At 41.2% G+C, this 23,403-nt stretch overlaps 1 protein-coding gene and 1 pseudogene across 3 annotated transcripts in view; both read right to left on the reverse strand.

The window, feature by feature from the left end:
• The window catches only part of si:dkey-34e4.1 (carboxyl-terminal PDZ ligand of neuronal nitric oxide synthase protein), a 130,820-nt gene extending 120,664 nt beyond the window's left edge, over positions 1-10,156 (reverse strand). For 2 of the 3 annotated variants that reach the window (XM_060841447.1, XM_060841444.1), the window contains exons 1-2: positions 9,425-10,156; positions 8,833-8,904 (exon numbers count right to left, since the gene is read on the reverse strand). In XM_060841447.1, the coding sequence (XP_060697430.1) occupies positions 8,833-8,904; positions 9,425-9,529 (177 nt within the window). In that variant the 5' untranslated portion in view covers positions 9,530-10,156. Of the gene's footprint in view, positions 1-8,832; positions 8,905-9,424 lie in introns of those variants that run through there. The other variant, XM_060841445.1, reaches the window with a different exon arrangement.
• LOC132825696 (large ribosomal subunit protein eL39-like) lies at positions 1,776-1,930 on the reverse strand (annotated as a pseudogene).
• Positions 10,157-23,403: the final 13,247 nt, after the last annotated feature.

Consider the following 23,403-nt stretch of genomic DNA (forward strand, 5'->3'; position numbering starts at 1 on the left):
TAGCCATTAATGATGGAGGATATGAATATTAGTGAATGAGCAGAGGAACAAATGTGCGATACCTTTCAAAGCGGATGTAAGGCTAGAAAAGGTCACTGAAACATAGCAGGATTAATGCATGAAGTGATGCAAAGGCAAGAACAAAGATGAGGAGAACAGGGAACCTATTCAACCCTAATAAAGATATGAATGATAGGAATCCAGAATCATTGTGCTAGTGAGGATACAGTCCTGGTTTAATGAAGGGCTGAATAGCCTATTCCCATTCCTATGTTCGATTAGTTTTTAAACAACGTGGTGAGATAACAATATTTTATCTATGTGGAGTGTTGTTGAGTAAATTCAACTTGTATTCAATCAAATTTGCACACTGTTACTTAACACAAGTTACTCTATTTCAGAAAGACCTCTAATTATTGATAAAAATATTGAAAACTTAGTGCTGTCAGTGGTTTTCTTTTCCTGCAGATTTTATGTAGGTGCATTACATAATTTAGTTGTAGCAGCCTGCAGTTTTTCTCCCTCTCTATTTTTAAGGTTAAAACACCATCATGAAAAGTAATCAGATGGTTAGAAAATCTAATGTTCTTTACTAAGCAACAGTAAGAATTACTGCAATGTCCTGATTTCAGACAATTGATACCTGCACCTTTAAAATGACAGTATGCTCATTAGTTATTTTGGATGACAACTCTACAGACAAAAGGAATCTCAGAGGTATCGATAATCTCCCAAAACCATCTACTTTCCAATGCAGCATTGTTATTCAAAAATTGATCCGTCCCAATGTCAAGTAGTAATTAAATAGAGAACCACAATTTATCTGACTTTTAGCATAGTCTATAGCATTATGATTTCACTGTTATGACCATCTTTGTTTACTGTAGGTTAAGCAAGACATAAGCAAGACACAGGTATTAAAGATGAGAGAAAAAGAAAATCAGGAAAATGCAGTTTGATAGCAATAATCTGAACCACAGAAGTTGATCTGTTTTTTTTGTTTCTTCTAATTCCTTTCAGCTATTTGCTGATGAGGCAAGCTTGTTTGTATACGAGTGCTGTCTTTCACTCACTAGTTGAGAATTTGCCCCTTTTAGAGTCTCTAAAGATCTCTAAAAGTCTCTTTTTTTCCTTTCAAATAAGTATTATCAATCTCAATCTTCATAAAAGATTTACAAGGATGTTGCCAAGTTTCGAGGATTTGAGATATAGGGAATAGGCTGAAGCTGTTTTCCCTGGAGCGTCGGAGGCTGAGGGGTGACCTTATAGAAATTTATAAAATCATGAGGGCATGTATAGGATCAATAGAAAAGGTCTTTTCCCTGCGGTGGGGGAGTCCAGAACTAGAGGGCATAAGTTTCAGGTGAGAGGGGAAAGATATAAAAGGGACCTAAGGGGCAACGTTTTCACACAGAGGGTGATGCGTGTATGGAATGAACTGCCAGAGGAAGAGGTGCAGTCTGGTATTATTACAGCATTTAAAAGGCATTTTGATGGGTATATGAATAGAAAGGGTTTAGAGGGATTAGCGCTTGCAAATGGGAATAGATTAGGTCAGGATATCTGGTCAGCATGGATGAAAGATCCGTTTCTGTCTTGTACTTCTCTATGACTCAATCCAATATCTTCCACAAAATAAACCACAAATAGGGAAAGAAATTGCACTTTTCCCTGGTCAACCTTTGCTCAGATCTGCACTTCCATTACACTTCTCTGGTGGAAAGAGAAATCAGGGAAGATAGCTATTGCTGATTGCATGCCAGTGGTGAATTCTCTTACAGTCCCAGCTTGTTTCTTCTCTCGTGTCTCTTCTTGCAGTTGTACCTGATCTTGTGGCTGGTTTTCATCCAGAACCACTGTAGAATGGCCAATTTCATTTCATTGTCGTGGCGAGGAAGTGCTTGATCCTGAATGTTTTGTGGAATGGCATAGCCAACACTATCTTCCAGCTGCTTCAATGATTGGAATGAAGAAAGAGGACAAAATGCAGAGAAAAGCAAGTGGGAGCCAACTAGCTGTTCATGGAGATTCTCTGGTACCTCCACCTCTTTGCTCAGTGTAAAGTAGTATCGCTTGTCTTTTATTCCAAAGTCCAAAATTAAATGAAATAAAAGGATGTGGCTTTTATATGATTTCATCCTTCAAAATGATGAAACGTGATTTCAAAAATACATTTCATCACATGTAACACGTGACACATAGACAACAAAACATAAGATTGACGTCCATTCATCCTCACTTCCCTCTTATAAAAGTCTTACCATTTCTTAACATTCTTAACTTATTTCATCATTTTACATTTTTTTGAATACATCTGTGATTACATTTTCGTTGTCAGTAATGTGAACAACCTTTACATTTAATGGTTGAACCAATAGACACCATCTGAACAGTCTTGCATTTCAAGTTTTAAAGTTTTCAATGAATGTCTGTGGATTATGGTCAGTAAAGATTAATGTTTCACTGGAATGACATTGGATATAGATGTCAAAGTGTTAAAGATCTAAAGTTTCCTTTTCCAAATAGAGTACTTCCTTTGTTATTGATTCAATTTCATGGAAAAGTATTCTACTAGTTTTTCTACTCCTGACTCAACATCTTACAATAAAACTGCACCTACGCTCCGGTTTCTAACATGAATTACTGTTCTGAACATTTTGGTAAAGGCAGGGCAGCCAAAACCAGCTCATTTATTAGGATTTCCTTCAGCTTCTCAAAGGCTTCTTTGCATTTTGCTGACTATACCACTGGCTGACCATACCATTATTACCTGCTTATGTAACAACATTATTAAAAATACAGATATTGTACTGAAGTGGTGTCCAAATTTCCTATAAACACAGATAATTCTAAAAATCTCATGATTTCCTGCATAGTTTTAGGAATGAGGAATTTCATCACTAATTTCACTTTTGCTATTCTTGGCAATATTTGCCTGTGTTCTATAATATACACCAGGTAAGTAACTCATGTTCTTGTGAATTCACTTTTGGCCAGATTTATCACTAAGTCAGCAAATTGTAATTGCTTAAGGAGGTCCTCTAAGTGTTTTACATGTTCTTCTCATGTATTATGACATCCCCTAAATAAATAAGTTAGGTACTTCAACTTCAATTTCACTCATAAGTCTTTGAAATGTAGCTGTCATGCATTTAAACCCAAATGGCATGACACAACATTGATAAATCCATTTGGTTTGAGAAAAGCTATCATCTCCTTAGCCCTTTGATGTTAACAGCATTTTCCAGTACTGCTTTAATAGGTGAATCTTAGAAAGAAATGTAGCACAACCAAATCTGTCAATACAATAGTCTAACTGAGGACACTCGTGACTGCATGTGCTTTTCTGAACTCTCTGCAGAATCTAATTGAATTATCTGGCTTAGGAATTAACACCACCAGTGAAATCCAGATGCTTTGTAGGTTCAGTCAAGTGATTCTCCAGCATATATTGAATCTCAGCTTCCATTTGTACTTGTTTCTCTGTGTTTAACTGACAAGGATGTAACTTTATAGGTACTGATTTGCTATGCCTATTTTCAGTACTTTAATGGCAATCTAGGTTTGTTCAATATATCATTTCAGCTGTATGACATTGTAATCTTTTGCTATAAATTCTGTGTGTTATGGTCCTGCTCCACAGCTACCTGATGAAGGAGCAGTGCTCTGAAAGCTAGAGCTTCCAAATAAACCTGTTGGACGATAACCTGGTGTTGTGTTTTTTTTATTTTCTGGATAGCTAAAATAGTACCTTTACAGATGTCCTTATACTTCCTAAGTTATCTTTCTGATGTCCTTCCTCTAAATATGTCCTTTTCCAGGATAAAGCAGCCCACTTGATTGGCACTACATCCTCAAACATCCACTCTCTCCACCACCTATGCTCAGTCACAGCAGTGTGTACTATCTACAAGATGCACTGCAGAAATTCTCTAAAGATCCTTAGGCAGCACCTTCCAAACTCATGACAACTCACAACCAGAAGGACAGGCCAGCAGATGCAGGGGAACACCATCACTTTCAGGTTCCTCTCCAAGCCACTCACCATACGGACTTAGAAATGTATGGCCATTCCTTCACTGTCACTGGATCAAAATCCTGGAAGTCTCTCCCTAATGGCATTGTGGTTCAACCCACAGGAAATGGATTGCAGCAGTTCAAGAAGGCAGCTCACCACCACCTTCTCAAGGGCACGAAGGATGGGCAATAAATGCTGGCAACCACCAACACCCAATCCCGTGAGTGAATAAAAACATCGACTGGGGCCCACTTGAAACATCCCACAAATGAATTTTTAAAAATTGAAAACAGTGTCTAACTGACCCAATATTTCCATATTAGCTAATCAAATTGTAGACTCACTTTGTAGCCAGTCTATATCTTCTTCTACCTCACCCCTTCAGGCTCTATCATCTTCCATCACTTTAATAAACTGATACACTTACTCTCTCTTATCCTCTTCCCTGCAGCATTATTAAGGATTCTTTTCTCAACCACTCTCCTCACCTGAAGTGTGGTGATCTTCAGGTTAAACCATCACAAGACATTTTTCTCTAACGAGACAACAGTCTTATGGTTTGGTAAGACTATGCACCTTAATTTATTGCTTCAACATGTTTATGTGACATATCCCTCACTTCTTCCTACAATCAGAAGTATCTATCAGATGAATCACTTTACTAATCCTCCTAACTACCTTGTTTGGATCACTAAATTTCACTTTCAGGGGTTCACCATGCAGAGGTGATAATACCATTACTTTGATTCTTGCAAGAAATATTCCAATCTTAGCATGTTTATCTGTCCACAGCTTCATTTTTGTTTACAAAGTTCAAAAATGCTTTTTGTGCTCCTGTGAGCATCTCTAAAAACATGGACATGTAATTCAACATTGATAATTAATCCTTCTGCTTTAATAACATTTCCTTAATGAATTTTAATGGACCACTCAAGTTATGGCAATGGATCAATTCAAGGGAACTAAACCTCATAGCTTTATTTAAGGAAAATCGGCTAGCAAACAGTAGGGAATCTAATCCTTTGTATATGTCCTTTGGATATTCATGACAATTTGTATTAATCATTGTTTTAAGATTCTGATGGCATCTCTCCAAAGCTTCCTGCGTTTGGGGTAGGTAGACAATTGACTTCAATTATTTGAACTAAAGGCATAGGTTTAGGGTGAAAGGGGAAAAATTTAAAAGGGCCCTAGGAGACCCCTTTTTCACGCAGAGGGTGCTGCGTGTATGGAATGAGCTGCGAGAAAAAAAGTGGTGGAGGCTGGTATAATTACAACATTTAAAAGGTATCTGGATGGGTATACAAATAGGCAGGGTTTAGAGGGATATGGGACAAGTTCAGGCAAATGGGAATTGATTAGGTTAGGATATCTAGTCAGCATGGACGAGTTGGTCCGAAGGGTCTGTCTCTGTCTTGTGACTCTATGACTCTAAATGACTGGTTATGTTCTGGAAAGTTTTAGATTTAAAATTAGAACTTTGATCAGATTATATTCCAGTTGACAGTCTATAACAAGTAAAAAACTGTGTTAATTTTTCTGTTATCACCTTAGTGTAACTGTCCTTAATGCATTAGTTTCTGGAAATATGATTATTATATTTATAATTATAACAATATACTCGATCCTGCTTTTGCTTTTAGTAGTGGTCTGACACAATCTACTAACATTCAATTAAATGGTTCTTCAAAAACTGGTAATAGGTGTTCAAGGTTCCAATTCGACTTCATGTTGAGATTTCCTTGTGACCTGACCTGTTTGACATAGGGTTTATAGAATTATACTCCATCCTTATGAAGTTTTGGCTAGATAAAATGTCTGTTTATTCAGATGTTCTGTTTTGGAAAGTTAATGTGTTACTCACAACATTTCCTTACAATGTTTGAACAGGAGCACTATTTGATGAACAACCATGCATTTGTTATCCACAGGTCTGTGAGGTGTCTCCATTTTCTCATCTGAACTGCATTTTTAATACATTAGTATTCAAGAACTCCTTCAGTGTGAACTGCACCTGCTAACTTGTTTAACTCAGAATCTGTTTTCTGAATCTCAATCAATGAAAACATGCCAAATACTTCCTTTAAATTATCTGCACCGTTAAGGAAGATTTTGACTACTTTAATACCTGCTTCTGGTATTCTGGTGATGGATTTTGTTTAGTGATTACTCCAGTCACCACACAAGATGGAAACATATCTGGAATTTGTTCTCTGAGGTCAGAAGTGAGTGACACTATTTTGTCACTGAGCTTAAACCCATCTCAATCAGTTTTCTTTCCCAATTTGTACTTGAGGAATATTAGCAAAACCAGTAGGTTGTTAAATTGTAATAGGCATCACAGATTAGCCAATCCTCACTCAACTACAACATTCACTTTTACTTGGGCAAGGTGGTGAGAGGCATTGCTGGATAATGTTCAGAAGCGAGGAGCCTGGATAAGTTAGTCTTTCTTTAAGACAATGAACTCAATTGTAGCATTTTTACAGTTGTTCCGGTTGAAATCAGTTACTCAACACAGACTGGGGAGTAAACCATGAACATTCATGGTAGTAACATGTTCTTTTTATTTGATTGTGACAATAAGCAAATGCAATGGCCTTGGACAAATCGCTCCTTTATAATTGTTCACATTAGCGACTAACTTGCTTGCAATTTACGAATTATACCTATTGTAGACAAAGCATGATACTAGAAAATGTACATCTATTCAGTGATGTCCTGCAGGGAACACTGTATTTCAACATGTACCTGTCGTTATCTATCGATGCAAATACTCCCAGTTTCAGCTCATAAATTCATATATTGAAGGAGGAGAGAGAAATTACAAAATGAAAGACATTAATGTGGATGCAAAAAGGCTGTAATATGAGAATGCTTTTAAAATCAAGTAAAGTTAAATTCTATGCTTTACTCGAGTAAATTGCAAATATTTTAAAGCAATCAATCACATTTTTAGTGAAGGGGAGAAACTTTGTTTATTTCCCAGTTTTTTTGCTTCTATGGTGCTGTTTCTATGGTACTACTGATGCAATCTATAGTCAGCATTATGAAAATCTGAAACTTTAACTCAGCTTTTCACTTCACAAGTGCTTCCAGCTCTGCAGAGTAATCCTAGCATTTTCTGCTTTGAATCACAGGCATTATGTATCACATAGGTAACTGCCATGAAACACAGTTTCCCCACAAAACATTTCTATTTTAATGCCGACATGCTTGAAGAAAAGAAATTGTTAGAGAAACTAAGCAGGTCTGGCAGATTCTGTGGAGAGAAAGCAGAGTTGAAATTTCGCGTCTAGGACTGTTCTGAACTGATGCAATGTAAGATGTGCAATGGACAATCTGCACTCACCAACCTCCCACAAATCTGTTTTTGTGATGTCAATTGAAAGATAGATATTGACTAGACACTTCTAAATTGCTCCACCATGGGTAGCCAAGATTATAAGCTCTGAAATTCTCCCCCCCTAATTTTTTCTTTCTTTCTATCTATCTCCAAGTTGTTACTGAATATATTTTTTAAGCAGTTGGCATTTATGGGGGAAGAGGGTAGAAAGGTAGGGATAGCATTGGATTAAATCTAGTTTTGACAATGAAGGGAGCGATGGGGATTTCAGCAGGAGAATGGCTGAAGAATGACCATAGAGTCATAGAGATGTACAGCATGGAAACAGACCCTTCAGTCCAAAGAACAATGCTATATTTCCAAGTCAGGGTGGTGAGTAGCTTGGAGGGAAGGGCTTATGCTCGAAACGTCGAATTCTCTATTCCTGAGATGCTGCCTGGCCTGCTGTGCTTTGACCAGCAACACATTTGCAGCTGTGATCTCCAGCATCTGCAGACCTCATTTTTTACGGGAAACTCAGAAGGTTGGTGTCCCCTGGTTGTGCCACTATGGTCCTTTGAAAACTGTAGTGGTCATGAATTTGGAAGGTTATGTCCCAGAAGAATTGATGAATTTCCACAGTGTTGTTTTGTAGATTCTACACACTGCTGCTACTGATCATCCGTCATGGAGGGAATAGATATTTATGAATGTGATGCTTTGTCCTGGATGGGTCAAACTTCTTGAGCATTCTTGGAGCTGCACCCATCCAGGCAAGTGGTCAACATTCTACCACATTCCTGACTTGTGCCTTGTAGATCGTGGACAGGTTTTGGAAGTCAGGAGTTGAATTACTTGCTGCAAGTGGAGTGGATGTTGTAGGTGGTGCAAACCCAAACTAATCAGGAAGTTTGGAGTAAATAAATATACTGATCAAGGATACAGTTTATAATTAGTTTAACTGAAGTAATATTTAAGTGAAGACTTCTTTAAAAATACATGGTTTGGAGATGCCGGTGTTGGACTGGGGTGTACAAAGTTAAAAATCACACAACACCAGGTTATAGTCCAACAGGTTTATTTGAAAGCACTAGCTTTTGGAGCGCTGCTCCTTCATGAGGTGGTTGTCTACCTGATGAAGGTGCGGCACTCCGAAAGCTAGTGCTTTCAAATAAATCTTTTGGACTATAACTTGTGTTGTGTGATTTTTAACTTAAAAATACATTAATTTGTTTAGATTGCCGTTATAAGTGTTTCACTACATCTGCCACAAAAGATTGAACCTGTGCTTCCCATTGCTTTTGTCACAGGGGTCAATGTAGACTCTGCACCCCCGAGTGAACCCATATCTGTTGTGATGCAGAGAGACAGCAGCTCTCACTCATCTGGGCACTCAGCACTCTCACCGTGAGCCTTCCCTACCATTGTGGGACAGCTCCACACATCAGATCATGTAGACAGAATTTCCACTGCTTATAAACTGACTCACCCGTATCCTTCGCATGGCCGCCACTATCTCCACGCGACTGTTCGGCCTTTGTACATCCAAACTCCCGACATACTTGAAAACAAACAAGAGTGCATTGTATTAACGTGCAGCTGGTCGAGACATCTCGGCCATGCGGCGCTGGGGAGGGAGGGAGGGAGGAGGCTGTAAGCTGAAAGGACTGGAAGCGACCAGTGAATTTCTTTTGTTGATTTCAAACTCATGCCGCGATTACGATTTGAACGGGTGCCAGATACGACTGCAGTTTAAAAAGCGGCTCTGTCACGGACAAGGAGTGCTAAAAGTTCAGGATGTGGTTTGAATTCCAACAACACCTTCACAGCAAAGTAAATCATTAAATAATATAGCGCGTTCTCCTCAAGTTCCTGCAACATAACTGTTGCATCAGCTACATTTAAATCTTGAGGTTTCAGTTGAACCTTTTGTATTGTTGGGGCCACAGCGAGGTGTGAGGTATTACCAGGGATAGTTTCTGAAACGGTTGGGGTCAGTGATAGGATTCGCGCCTTTTGCATTCAGAGTTTTATGTGGGGACATTACAAGTGAGGAACGTAGCGCTATTGATGGGCATTACCTTGGCCTGGAAATGAATGCCGTGCTCGAAAGCCTCTTCGTTATAAAGGGGGGTCCTGGAGTCAGCCACATCGTCCACCAAGTTGTACCTGTTCCGGACCGGCATTTCCAAAACTGTCCCTGCAGTCACAAAGTGTTGGTGGCGGCGGCAGCAGAGTCAGGTCCAATTGGTGCATAGCACCCGGAGCAAAACAGAGGTTTCCAGAGGGCACACGGTCAGCGAGAAATCTCCCGTAACACTGGGTCAGAAACCGAAACAGGGAATTCTCCCAGCTCACAGGGTCAGAGACAGAGAAACCTCCCAGAACACAGAGTCAGAGAGATCTCCCGTAATACAGGGTCAGAGACCGAAACAGGGAATTCCGCCAGCTCACAGGGTCAGAGACAGAGAGATCTCCCGTAATACAGGGTCAGAGACAGAGAATTCTCACAGAACACAAGAGTCAGAGAAACATCCCAGCTCACATAGTCAGAGACAGAGACCTCCCAGAACATAGAGACAAAAACCTCCCGTAAATACAGGGTCAGAGACAGAGAATTCTCCCAGAATGTAGGGTCGGAGAGAAATCTGTTACGCGGGGTCAGAAACAGAAAAATCTCCCTGAGCACAGGTTGAGTGGCTGAGGCAGGGAAATCTCCTGTAACACAGACAGAATTCTCCCAGAATACACAGTCAGTGAGAACTCTCCCGTGACATAGGATTAGTAACTTAAATTTCTCAGAATACAGGATCAGAGTGAGAAATCTGTCAACACAGGATTAATAAAATAAATTGCAGAGTACAAGATCAGAGAAACAAATCTTCTATAGTACAGAGATAGTGAGCGTTATCTGCTTGAGAACACAGATCACACAGGATATATGAGAGTCCAAGGTGAGAAAGATTTCTAAACAAGTTAGAAAGAGCTGTTCAGATTGAGAGGCGGATTCCAAAACAAAGAAATAATTTCCTCGATCATCATCACGAACCAAATATCTCCCGAAACGGAGTTATCCAGCTTTCCAAAGACACACAGAAATCTTGCCAGATTGTAATAACCTCTTGTCGACTTCAGCCTGACAACCAGCCACAACTTGAACCGTTCTCATCTATCGATCCCACCCCGTAACTCCACTCAGTTGATCTCTTTATATTCGAAGGGGGGAAAAAAAGACGATCACAGGGAGGGTCGGTTTGCTTCGGTTCCAAAGGTTACCTTCCCTTAAAACCCGTAGAAGGTTTTCTCGGTGTGTTCCTTTTCCCAGTCCGCAGCCTCTGACAAGTTGTAAATCAATGTGCGGTGAACGCCTCTCGGCCCAGGTTCTATCTGTGTGTGTGTATGTGTCACTTAACATTTGAATGTGTTCGCTTCACAAGTAAGGAACATCACTCACCTTCTTCTCATTGGATCAAAGTTGCATCACATGATTAAAAAAACACACTTTTCAACCGGCCCCGCCTTTTCATGAACAAAAGTGTGTCCGGAATAACAGGAAATCCGGACTCAGTGCCATTCCCTGAGAGACGGAGCTGGCAGGAGGAGCTTGCGGACTGCACACCTTTGTGGGTCACATTGAGCTGCTGCGCAATGTACAGGTCCAGATCGAATGGCTGATCACTTGCTCCAACTACAGCTTTATATTCAAGTTCGATGATTTGATGAGTAAACCATCAGGGTTTCACTAAATTCAAGCGGAGTTCCTGCGAAAGACCATGTTTTCCCAGTCACGAATGCGCTAGACCTGCTCAATATTTTCATCAGAATTTAAATCACAGACTTTTTACAATATGTTTAATTATTTATAGAGACGAAACAAAAGGCAGATGCTGAAATCCAAAGTAGACAAGCGGGAGGCTGGAAGAACACAGCCAGCCAGGCAGCATCAGGAGATACAGAGGTCGATGTTTTGGGTGTGATCCTGAAGAAGAGTTACTCTCGAAACGTGGACTTCTCAACTCCCTGATGCAGCCTGGCTGGCTGTGGTCTTGCATACTCCTGCCTGTCTATAATTATTTATACAGCCATATAATAAGGAAACAGATCCTTCTGTTCAACCAATCCATACCAAACATAAGTCAAACTACATTAGTGTCAACTGCCTGCTCCTGGCCCATACCCCTCCAAACGTTTCCTATTCATGTAAATATCTAAGTGACTTTTAAAGGTTATACCTGTGCCTGCATCCACCACTTCCTCAGGAAGTCCACTCCACACACTAACCAGCCTCTGTGTGAAAAAAAATTGCCCCCAAGTCTTCTTTGACTCTGGTCTCCTCTCACCTTACAAATATGTCCCTTAGTCTTGAAATCCTCATTGCAGGGAAATGTCACCTACCATTAACCATGTCTATACCCCTTGTGATTTTATAAACCTCTTTAAAGTCACCTTCAACCTCCCACACTCCGGTGAAAAAGTCTCAACCTATCTAGCCTTTCTTTATAACTCAAACCCATACCCAGCAACATCTTGGTAAATCCCTCTGAACCCTCTTGAGCTTAAAATATCCTTAGTACAACCGGGTGATCAGGACTGTATACAGCACTCCAAAAGAGGACTCACCAATGTCCTATACAACCTCAATATAACTTTCCAACTTCTCTACTCAAGGACTGAGTAATGAGGCAAACTGAGACCTGCTGAGTTTTTCCAACAATTTCTGTTTTTGTTTCTGATTTACAACATTTGTTGTTCCTTCAGTTTTTATTTGACAAATTCGTCATCATTCAAAACTTTAACCCTATAGTAGCTCCAGTCAATGTTTTGAAAATTAAAATCCCTTATTATTATGCTTACTTACGTCTGAGATCTCTTCACATTTGTTTCTAAATTTCTCTGACTATTGAGAGGGCGGCTTCTTACTTCTAATTTCTACCCATATATTTTCACTGGACAATTTCAAATACATTTAGAACATTTTGAAAAGTGAAAATGTTATATTACACACATTTCTCCCTGAGTATATTGCTGGAAAAAGAACACATTTCATCTTGCACTTATCAGGATGATTCGCAAGAATATCATTTTAGGAGAATACCAATATTTATACTGTATGCAAAACCAGAAAAAGCAACAGTTCTGACAGCATCTGTGGAGAGAAGGGAGAGTCAAAGTGACCTTTCTTCAGATTTATACGTACAAAATGTCCTGATAAGTACAAGACAAAAAAAATTAACAAGATATTGTGAAACCTGAAAGGGTTCAGAAAAAAATTACAAGAATGTTGCCAAGGTTGGGGGGTTTGAGCTGGGGAGAGGCTGAATAGGCTGGGGCTATTTTCTCCAGGGCATTTGAAGGCTGAGGGGTGACCTTATAGAAGTTTATAAAATCATAAGGGGCATGGGTAGTGTGAATAGTCAAGGTCTTTTCCCCATAGGAGATACGTCCAAAACTAAAGGGTATAGGTTTAATGTGTGAGGAGAAAGATTTAAAAGGGAGTTAAGGGGTAACTTTTTTATGCAGGAGTGATGAGTGTTTGTAATGAAATGCCAGAGGAAGTGGTGGAGGCTGGTACAATTCCAACATTTAAAAGGCAGCGAGATGGGTATATAAATAGAAAGGATTTAGAGGGATATGGGCCAAATGCTGGCAATGGGACTAGATTAAGTTAGGATATCTGGTCAGCATGGACAAGTTGGAACAACTCTGTGACTCTATATGTTCTTTTTTCAGCTATACTCCAGTTCTATGCTACCAAACAATTCCATTTACATGAATGGAGTATTGGTTTTGTTTATCCAATAATAACCAAACATTTTATTTTCATTTAATCTCATTCTCATTTTTGTTAATAAGCTCAGCATTTATTATTCACCTTTCCTTGACCTTGAGAAGATAGTGTTAACCTGTTTTTGAACTATTGATGTCCACATAATGAAAGTACTTTCACAGTGCTGCTGGATGAGGAGTTCCACTAAGGAAATCTTATGTTTTTATCATAGATTTATGACAAACATCCAAGAGGATCACCCCTTCTGTTGCAGTTTGTTTTCATTTTGTACAGAATCCTAAAAATTCTTTTCATAAGCTGCAGTAATGGTTTCATATTCATATAGCAAAAATTGTCTAATAAGTTAGTGATTCATACCTCATTTCATTTTTGCCAGGAGATATTGACAAAATCATGCATTTCTAACACTGTGTATCATGAACTAGTTGTCATTTTTCCAGCAAAATTTGAGACACTGGGCTAAATTTTCCCAAGATTGATTGAGTGTTAATTTCAGAGAATTTGTAGAGGATTTCTCTCTGTGAGTTTAAGGGTGTTGTACCATGTAATGCTCACCTCATCATGTACTTAACACGTCTCTCTACAGTCCTGTTCTCACATATTACATGTAAACAATGAGGTCTGCAGATGCTGGAGATCACAGCTGCAAATGTGTTGCTGGTCAAAGCACAGCAGGCCAGGCAGCATCTCAGGAATAGAGAATTCGACGTTTCGAGCATAAGCCCTTCATCAGGAATAAGAGAGAGAGAGAGCCAAGCAGGCTAAGATAAAAGGTAGGGAGGAGGGACTAGGGGGAGGGGCGATGGAGGTGGGATAGGTGGAAGGAGGTCAAGGTGAGGGTGATAGGCCGGAGTGGGGTGGGGGCGGAGAGGTCAGGAAGAGGATTGTAGGTTAGGAGGGCGGTGCTGAGTTGAGGGAACCGACTGAGACAAGGTGGGGGGAGGGGAAATGAGGAAACTGGAGAAATCTGAATTCATACCTTGTGGTTGGAGGGTTCCCAGGCGGAAGATGAGGCGCTCCTCCTCCAGCCGTCGTGTAGTTGTGTTCTGCCGGTGGAGGAGTCCAAGGACCTGCATGTCCTCGGTGGAGTGGGAGGGAGAGTTAAAGTGTTGAGCCACGGGGTGATTGGGTTGGTTGGTTCGGGCGGCCCGGAGGTGTTCTCTGAAGTGTTCCGCAATTAAGCGGCCTGTCTCACCAATATAGAGGAGGCCACATCGGGTGCAGCGGATGCAATAGATGATGTGTGTGGCACATCGGGTGCAGCGGATGCAATAGATGATGTGTGTGGCACATCGGGTGCAGCGGATGCAATAGATGATGTGTGTGGCACATCGGATGCAGTGGATGCAATAGATGATGTGTGTGGCACATCGGGTGCAGCGGATGCAATAGATGATGTGTGTGGCACATCGGGTGCAGCCGACTCCCACAGCTACCTGGACTACACCTCCTCCCACCCTGCCCCCTGTAAAAACACCATCCCATATTCCCAATTCCTTCGTCTCCGCCGCATCTGCTCCCAGGAGGACCAATTCCAACACCGCACAGCCCAGATGGCCTCCTTCTTCAAGGACCGCAGATTCCCCCCAGACGTGATCGACGATGCCCTCCACCGCATCTCCTCCACTTCCCGCTCCTCCGCCCTTGAGCCCCGCTCCTCCAACCGCCACCAAGACAGAACCCCACTGGTTCTCACCTACCACCCCACCAACCTCCGTATACAACGTATCATCCGCCGCCATTTCTGCCACCTCCAAACAGACCCCACCACCAAGGATATATTTCCCTCCCCTCCCCTATCAGCGTTCCGCAAGGACCACTCCCTTCGTGACTCTCTCGTCAGATCCACACCCCCCACCAACCCAACCTCCACCCCCGGTACCTTCCCCTGCAACCGCAGGAAATGTAAAACTTGCGCCCACACCTCCACACTCACTTCCCTCCAAGGCCCCAAGGGATCCTTCCATATCCGCCACAAGTTCACCTGTACCTCCACACACATCATCTATTGCATCCGCTGCACCCGATGTGGCCTCCTCTATATTGGTGAGACAGGCCGCTTACTTGTGGAACGCTTCAGAGAACACCTCCGGGCCGCCCGAACCAACCAACCCAATCACCCCGTGGCTCAACACTTTAACTCTCCCTCCCACTCCACCGAGGACATGCAGGTCCTTGGACTCCTCCACCGGCAGAACACAACTACACGACGGCTGGAGGAGGAGCGCCTCATCTTCCGCCTGGGAACCCTCCAACCACAAGGTATGAATTCAGATTTCTCCAGTTTCCTCATTTCCCCTCCCCCCACCTTGTCTCAGTCGGTTCCCTCAACTCAGCACCGCCCTCCTAACCTGCAATCCTCTTCCTGACCTCTCCGCCCCCACCCCACTCCGGCCTATCACCCTCACCTTGACCTCCTTCCACCTATCCCACCTCCATCGCCCCTCCCCCTAGTCCCTCCTCCCTACCTTTTATCTTAGCCTGCTTGGCTCTCTCTCTCTTATTCCTGATGAAGGGCTTATTCTCGAAACGTCGAATTCTCTATTCCTGAGATGCTGCCTGGCCTGCTGTGCTTTGACCAGCAACACATTTGCAGCTCACATATTACATGTTTGTTAGCAGCAGAAATACTTATTGCTGCCAGGAACCTTTGGGCTTCATGCCGTAGGCATCTTACTTAAAGTCCTGCTGTGCACCAGGTCAAATTCTGCCAGCCAAGGATAGCCCTTCAAAATACACACAGTGGAAGGAAAATGAAGAGAAAAGCTTCTGTGGGCACATACATGGTATGAGGTGATTATTATTTGGAAATAGAATCTCGCAATCATGAATGTATTGCTTTTGACTAAGTGTCATTATGACTGCAGCTGCAACAATGAAGATACAGCATGACACCCTTAGCATGACACCATGTTAAAAACTTGTGCGAAGGAGTGCTGCTCTTTTTTTAATGTAAGTGTAACCTAACATCTATTCCTTGTTCAATTCGGGAGCATCACATGTTGTAAAGCCTTCAAATTGCAGATAATGTTAGCTTTAATTGAACAACAAGAAAAGCAAACAAAAATAAAATCTGTAATTGCTTCTGGAAATAAAGAGGTCTTCTTACCTTTTAAACAGGGAAAGATTTCGAATGAATGAATGCTTACCTAACCCAGCTCACATTTCGTGGAACCAATTATCAATTAAGTCCTGTCTGGCCTGTTGGGTCCAATGCTGCACTGCTCTATCATGCTGAAAGTGATGTTCCTCCTGCTCAATGTCCTCACTTTCCTCACCCCCCCCACCCCCCACAAACTGATCAATGCATCAGTAAATCATCTTCAGGAAACCTATTGTTTTCATAGCCATGGCATTGGTGGGACAATGGGCTGCATTGTGTCTGCACTCAGATTCAAGGGGTGTAAGGGAGGCCATGTTGCAGAGGGTCACCATAGTTTCCAGCAGCTATCATTGTATTGCTTCCAACCCTTGAAATAAAGCAGAAATCTAAGAGTTATCAAGGATATAGGCATCATGGCAGCTTCCAAGATGGAGTCTGCAACATTATGACTTGGCGCTCCTAATGTGCATACAACGTTTGATGTCCTGCACCTAAAGGAAATCCAGATAAAGCCTATGGCTGAGCTATAGCCATAAGGAGTGACGTGGCACTAATGGCATCAGTAACAGTCTTGATAAGTTTATGGGTTGAGGATTACGAAATGCCACTGAGGTCCTTAGGGAATTTCAGCGCAGCTATCACCTTGACAGCCACCAGGATAGGATAGCCACCAGCAGTTCTGTGACTGTGTCCCAGAACTTCCTCAGTTTAGTAGCACTTTAGTCATCTGGAGGAAATGTCATAAAGAATGATAAACTCTGGGTGTCTTGGACCTCCTCCTCATACTGAGGGACTTTCACCTGCAGCTTCTTCATGCAGAAGGCAGCCAGCAGCCGCTGGAAGTTGCTGCTGGCCCAGGGCTTGCTAGCACATTCTCGATTTCTCTGCATCTTCGTTGCACCATGGCTACAGTGAGGATAACTCCTGCTGTAGCTGCATCTATTGGTTATGGTCTATGTTCCCTTTAATTTTTTGAGCTACCATGCATGGCAGTGGCTAAAGAAGCCAAAAGTAACTACATTGACATGCCAATGTGCAGATGCTTGGAGTTGCCACGCCGTTTCAAAATATTATCAGTTATGGTTCTATTGAATTTGTGTGCGAATACCAGAAACAGAACAGGTGTTTAGTGATGTGAATAAGTCAGCATTCACATCGGACACAAATGGCAGTTTTGCATTTACCTCAGTTCAGTGGAACATGGAAGATTCCAATAAGGAGGGCCATTGATTGACTGTACATGGACCTTTGATGTGGTGAACTTTATTCCAAAGTATGAAGTACAAACCATTTCTCAGAAAAGAAGAAGGTGATTTTGATTGACGTAAGATTACCCACCTCCACCACCTGCCCCCCCATCCTGTCCACTTGCACATCACCCAACAAAGACTGCATTACATATGAGTGTATACTGTCAAGTTCTTACACTTTAATATGAGCAGAATTCAGCTCTGGACCCTTATTCAGCCCATGAGATCTCAGGATTGTCTTAGTGAATTGTTGCCCACAGGTTACCATTAAGATTACCTGTGATTGATTGTGTGTCACAGAAATGGCTATGATGAATTTGTAATGAACAGTGACATGGTCAACAAAAATAGAAATTGCTGATAAATTCAGCAGGTCTGGCAGATCTGTGGAGGGGAAAACAGAGTTAATGTGTGCGTCAAGTGATCATTTGTCAGAACAGTTCTGACTTACCACTAATCACAAGACCTGCATGTCTTGCCATATCTGGTGGTGCTTGACCAGTACCAACCTCCACCGATGAAGGATGCAGATAGTTACTAGCAATGGAATGTGACCTAAGATATAGTGGATATAACATGGTGGCCTGGAAGAGCAAGCTGTGTGGAACTACCAAGTACCATTCTAAACTTCCATGTTGAAAATTGGCACCATCTACTTTTTCTCCATTGCCTGGTAAAATAGCAAACTGCATATAACTAAAGTGTGATTGGGTAACAATGTGGTACTAACAGCTACAAATAACTCTCTTGTGTTACCAACATTCCAGTCTTGCCACTAAAATCTTGGCTGGAAATCAAACTTCTTTTCGTTGCCATTGAGAATCTCATTTTTCAAACTTTACCAACTGACTTGCAATTTTTCAAGTCATAGAGTCATACATCACAGAAACAGACCTTTTGGTCCAATTCGTCCGTGCCAACCAGATATTCCAATTTGGTCCCATTTGCCAGCATTTGGTCCATATCCCTCTAAACCCTTCCTCGTCATATATCCATCCAGATGCATTTTAAATGTTGTCATTTTACCTGCATCCACCACTTCCTCTGGTAGCTTGTTCCATATACACATCACCCTCTGCATGAAAATGTAACTAGTCAGTTCTTTGTAAATCTTGCTCCTCTCATATTAACTCTATGCCCTCTAGTTTTGGACTCACCGTTGCTAGGAAAAAGACCATTGCTATTAGCCCTCTTCTTGTCCCTCGTGATTTTATAAATCTCTATAAGGTTGTCCCTCAGCCTTTGATGCTCCAGGTAAAAATGCCTCACCGTATTCAATGCCTCCCTATAACTCAAAACCTCCAGTCCCTGCAACATCTTGTAAATCTTTTACACACCCACTCAAGTTCAACAACATCTTTCTTATAGAAGGGTAACAAGAATTGTCCACAGTATTCTAAAAGTGGCCTCACCAATATCCTGTCCAGCCACAACATGATTTCCCAACTCCAGTACTTAATGTTCTAACCAATGATGGCAAGCAAGTCAAATGCCTTTTTCACCACCCTGCCGACCTGCAACTCCATTTTTAAGGATCTATGTACCTGCACTCCTAGATCTCTTTATTTGGCAACATTCTCAATGGCTCATCATTAACTGTATAAGCCTTACCCTGGTTTGCCTTACCAAAATGCACCCCCTCACATCTATCTAAATTAAACTCCATCTACCACTCCACAGCCGATTGGCCCATCTGATCAAGGTCCCATTGTACTCTGAACCATTCAGGTGCTTGGAAGATTCCACCCAATGTTTTTTCTGCTTAAATGAAAAATCTCAATTGCTGCAAATCTGAACAAAAAGCAGAATTTTCCAGAAATACAACAGGTTGATTGTCATCTGAAACAGAAAACTAGATTTAACACTTTCTGTGCAGACTGACCCATCGTATACTTCAATTCTCTTTTATATTTCTGTTTATTTAACTGTTCATCTTGAACACTGTTTCTCCTCTACATGACATTTCCATATAGACATGCCCAAACTGATCGGATTTACTCCCCATTTACTTTTGATTGTTTTTTTTCAGAAATTTGGCGCTGAAATGATCGTCAAAAGTTAACCTGCAAATTATTTAATTCACCTGCATTCAAGATTCATTTCAGATGCTTTTTTTGCCTGCTGAATTCTTATCAGCCCATTACCAGCAGATTGGTAGTTCACACAATTGAAAGATGGAATTGTATGTGTGATTGCATCATGGAACTTCCAATCGTGGTAGTATTGGACTGTGTTTACCAGATATTCTGGTATTTACTGTATTCTGTAATTGCAGTTCACAGAATAGTACACACTGTTATTAAAGCAATTAAACATTTTTGTGCTTCACTTTATTTATTTCACTTTGTTATAATGGAATGTTCAGATTTACGAGCTCTCTTTTTGATGTTGTTCCCAGAATCATGATGTCGAAATTTACATTTAAATGTTGAGATTTGCTCAATATTGAATGAAGTGGTCATGGTTACTATTTTTCAATTGCATAGAGAGTATTAGTGTAGGAGGATTATTTCAGTAGAAAGCTCTTGCACTCATCAAACAACAGAAAATGATATACTGAGTTTGAAGTAGCTGAAACTTTGACCTTTTACGTTTTTAGCCATTAAGACCTGCATCCTACCTTTTCCCTTTCTGGTAGGAACCATTACGCTAAAGTTGAAAATGTGTTGCTGGTTAAAGCACAGCAGGTTAGGCAGCATCCAAGGAATAGGAAATTCATCAGGAATTGAAGGGCTTATGCCCGAAACGTCGAATTTCCTATTCCTTGGATGCTGCCTAACCTTCTGTGCTTTAACCAGCAACACATTTTCAACTGTGATCTCCAGCATCTGCAGACCTCATTTTTTACCATTACACTAAAGTCATCAACAAGGTTCTCATGGTATAGCACAGGATCATTTTATGAGTATTGATTCTGAGATTCCTTTACTGAATGTATTGATTTACACTACCCCATAATCTGTCACTGTCTCAGATTTGGCTCTGTAGGGTCTTTCAAATTGATATCAGAGCTCCTGGTGAGTGGAGCTCAAGTAGTCTCTAAGTGCTGTTGTTTCTCTTGTGTAACACTTTTGTACCATCAGTCCATATTGGAGGGCTAAGAGTTGGAAGTATATGATTTCACACCTTTGACATATGCCACACAATTTTCTCAGAGGCCACATAAAATTGACTGTCAGACACCTCTGGACCTTTACAGTTATTGTGTTAGCACATTAACACATCCATTGAAGTCCAACATTTACACTTTCTTCAAATTACAGGGCACTTGTTTGAACTGTTAACAACTAAATGATGTAGAAGTTCCATGTATGGTCCCTTTGTAACAGAGTCATAGAATATACAGCATGGAAACAGACCCTTCCATCCAACTAGACCCTGCCAACCCATGTTCCCAAACTAATCTAGTCCTATTTGCCTGCATTTGACCCATTTCCCTACAAACATTTCCTTTTCATATATTTATTCAAATGTATTTTAAATGTTGTATCTGTACCTACATCCACCACTTCTTCTAACAGTTCATTCCACACACTAACCACTATGTAAAAAAGTTGACTCTCATGTCTTTTTAAAAACTTCTCTCACCTTAAAAATATGCCCCTTAGTTTTGAACACCACCATCCTAGGGAAAAGATCCTCATAAATTTTAGAAACCTCTACAAGATTGCTACTCAACCTTCTACACTCCAGTGAAAAAAGCCCCAGCCTATCCAGCCTATTTTTATAACTCAAACCCTCCATTCCAGGTAAATCTTTTCTGAACACTCCAAATTAATAATATCCTTTCATATAGCTGGGTGACCAGAACTGCACACAATACTCCAGAAGGGGCTTCACCAATGTCCTGTCCAACCTCAACATGACATCCCAACTCCTATACTCAAAATGTATGAGCAATGAAGGCAAGCATGCTAAATGCCTTCTTAATCATCCTATCTACCTGGATAGGTTCAGCACTTTAAAAAAAAATTGACGTGTAATGCTGATTATTGACAACAGGTATTCAGTTATTACTGGGGAGAACTGCCAATTTCAAAGTGTCCACACTTGCAGCAGTTAAAGATGGAAGCCCAGAGGTTACTGCCAGAGATACTCTGCTCCTGTGCTGTCAATTTTCATTAGACCATAAAATATAGGAACACAAGTACCCAATAACTCAACAAGGTTGCTCTGCCATTTAATGAAATCATGGCTGATCTGCTAATCCTCAACTGTACTTTCCTGCCCTTGCCCCATAGCCTTTGATTCCCTGCCTGATTAAGATCTGTCAATTTCAGCCTTTCTCTTCAAAATTCTTCTTCATCTCTGTCCTAAATGGGCGGCCCCTTACTCTGAGATTATGCTATTTCCCAAAAGGGGAAACAACCTTTCCACAACTATCCTGTCAAGTCCCTTTGAAGTTTGTATATTTAAACAAAGTTACCTTTCATTCTAAGCTCCACTCAATACAGGCCCAATCTATTCAACTTCTCCTCATTCTTGGAACCAGCCTAGCGATGCCTTCTGTCGGTTACCTCCAATGCCCATATATCTTTTCTTAGATAAGGTAACTAAAACCGGTCACAGCTGTAGCATGGATATTCCAGGAGGGAGGCAGGTTGGTCAAACCACATAGTTTTAAACAAAATGGGATTTATTAAAAAGATTACCGAATGAAACTCAAACAAAAGAGAACAGGATACTGAATAACAACCAATCTGAAAATCCAACAGATCATCTCAACTTAATGATACTGTTCCAAACGCTTGCAACAATTCCCATACACACCCCTTGGCACAGAAGGTAAAATCAAACACAGGGTCTTACAGGAGAGATGTCCGAGAGAGAGGAGGATCAACCTGGACCTGCCTCTTTGGGTCCAGCAGCTTTAAAAATGCCTAACTACTCTCAGGGAATAGCCAGTCCAAAACCAAATCAAACCAGTAAAAAGCTGAGCTGAGAGAACTGGCCACTCCCATTTAAATGTACAAGTGTTTTTTTTAATAGAACATAGAAAAATACAGAGCAGTACAGGCCTTTCGGCCCTCGATGTTGCGCCGACCGAAGCCTACCTAACCTACACTAGCCCAATAACCTCCATATGCTTATCCAATGCCCGCTTAAATAACCATAAAGAGGGAGAGTCCACCACTGCTACTGGCAGGGCATTCCATGAACTCACAACCCGCTGAGTAAAGAATCTACCCCTAACATCTGTCCTATACCTACCACCCCTTAATTTAAAGCTGTGTCCCCTAGTAACAGCTGACTCCATTAGCGGAAAAAGGTTCTCACTGTCAACCCTATCTAAACCCATAATCATCTTGTACACCTCTATCAAATCTCCCCTTAGCTTAATAGCCTGTTGCCTGAGGCAGTATCTGTAGCTTTAATCAAATTTCTCTCAAGGGGTGGTAGATAGGGGTCTAACTCGACGTGTTTGTTGATAGCGTTCCAGTTGGAATGCCATGCTTCTAGGAATTCTTATGCATGTCTCTGTTTGGTTTGTCCTAAGATGGATGTGTTGTCCCAGTCGAAGTGGTGTCCTTCCTTATCTGTATGTAAGGATACTAGTGAGAGACGGTGGCTAGTTTTGTGGCTAGTTGATGTTTATGTATCCTGGTGGCTAGTTTTCTGCCTGCTTGTCTAATGTAGTATTTGTTACAGTTCTTGCACGGTATTTTGTAAATTACATTAGTTTTGCTTGTTGTCTGTATAGGGTCTTTCAAGTTCATTAGCTGCTGTTTTAGTGTGTTGGTGAGACAGAACCTCAAACTACATCCAGAACCTCTAACTGAGCTACAAATCTTGTCAAAACTCGCTAAGTTGCTAAGTAGAGTATAAGTCGATAAATTATGGAACTTCAATTACTTAGAGATGAATTGTGCTTTTGCTTAACTAAATTCAATCCCAGCGAAACACTCACCAGAAAGGGCA

The sequence above is a fragment of the Hemiscyllium ocellatum genome, chromosome 21 (genome assembly GCF_020745735.1).
Source record: "Hemiscyllium ocellatum isolate sHemOce1 chromosome 21, sHemOce1.pat.X.cur, whole genome shotgun sequence".
Lineage (NCBI taxonomy): Eukaryota > Metazoa > Chordata > Chondrichthyes > Orectolobiformes > Hemiscylliidae > Hemiscyllium > Hemiscyllium ocellatum.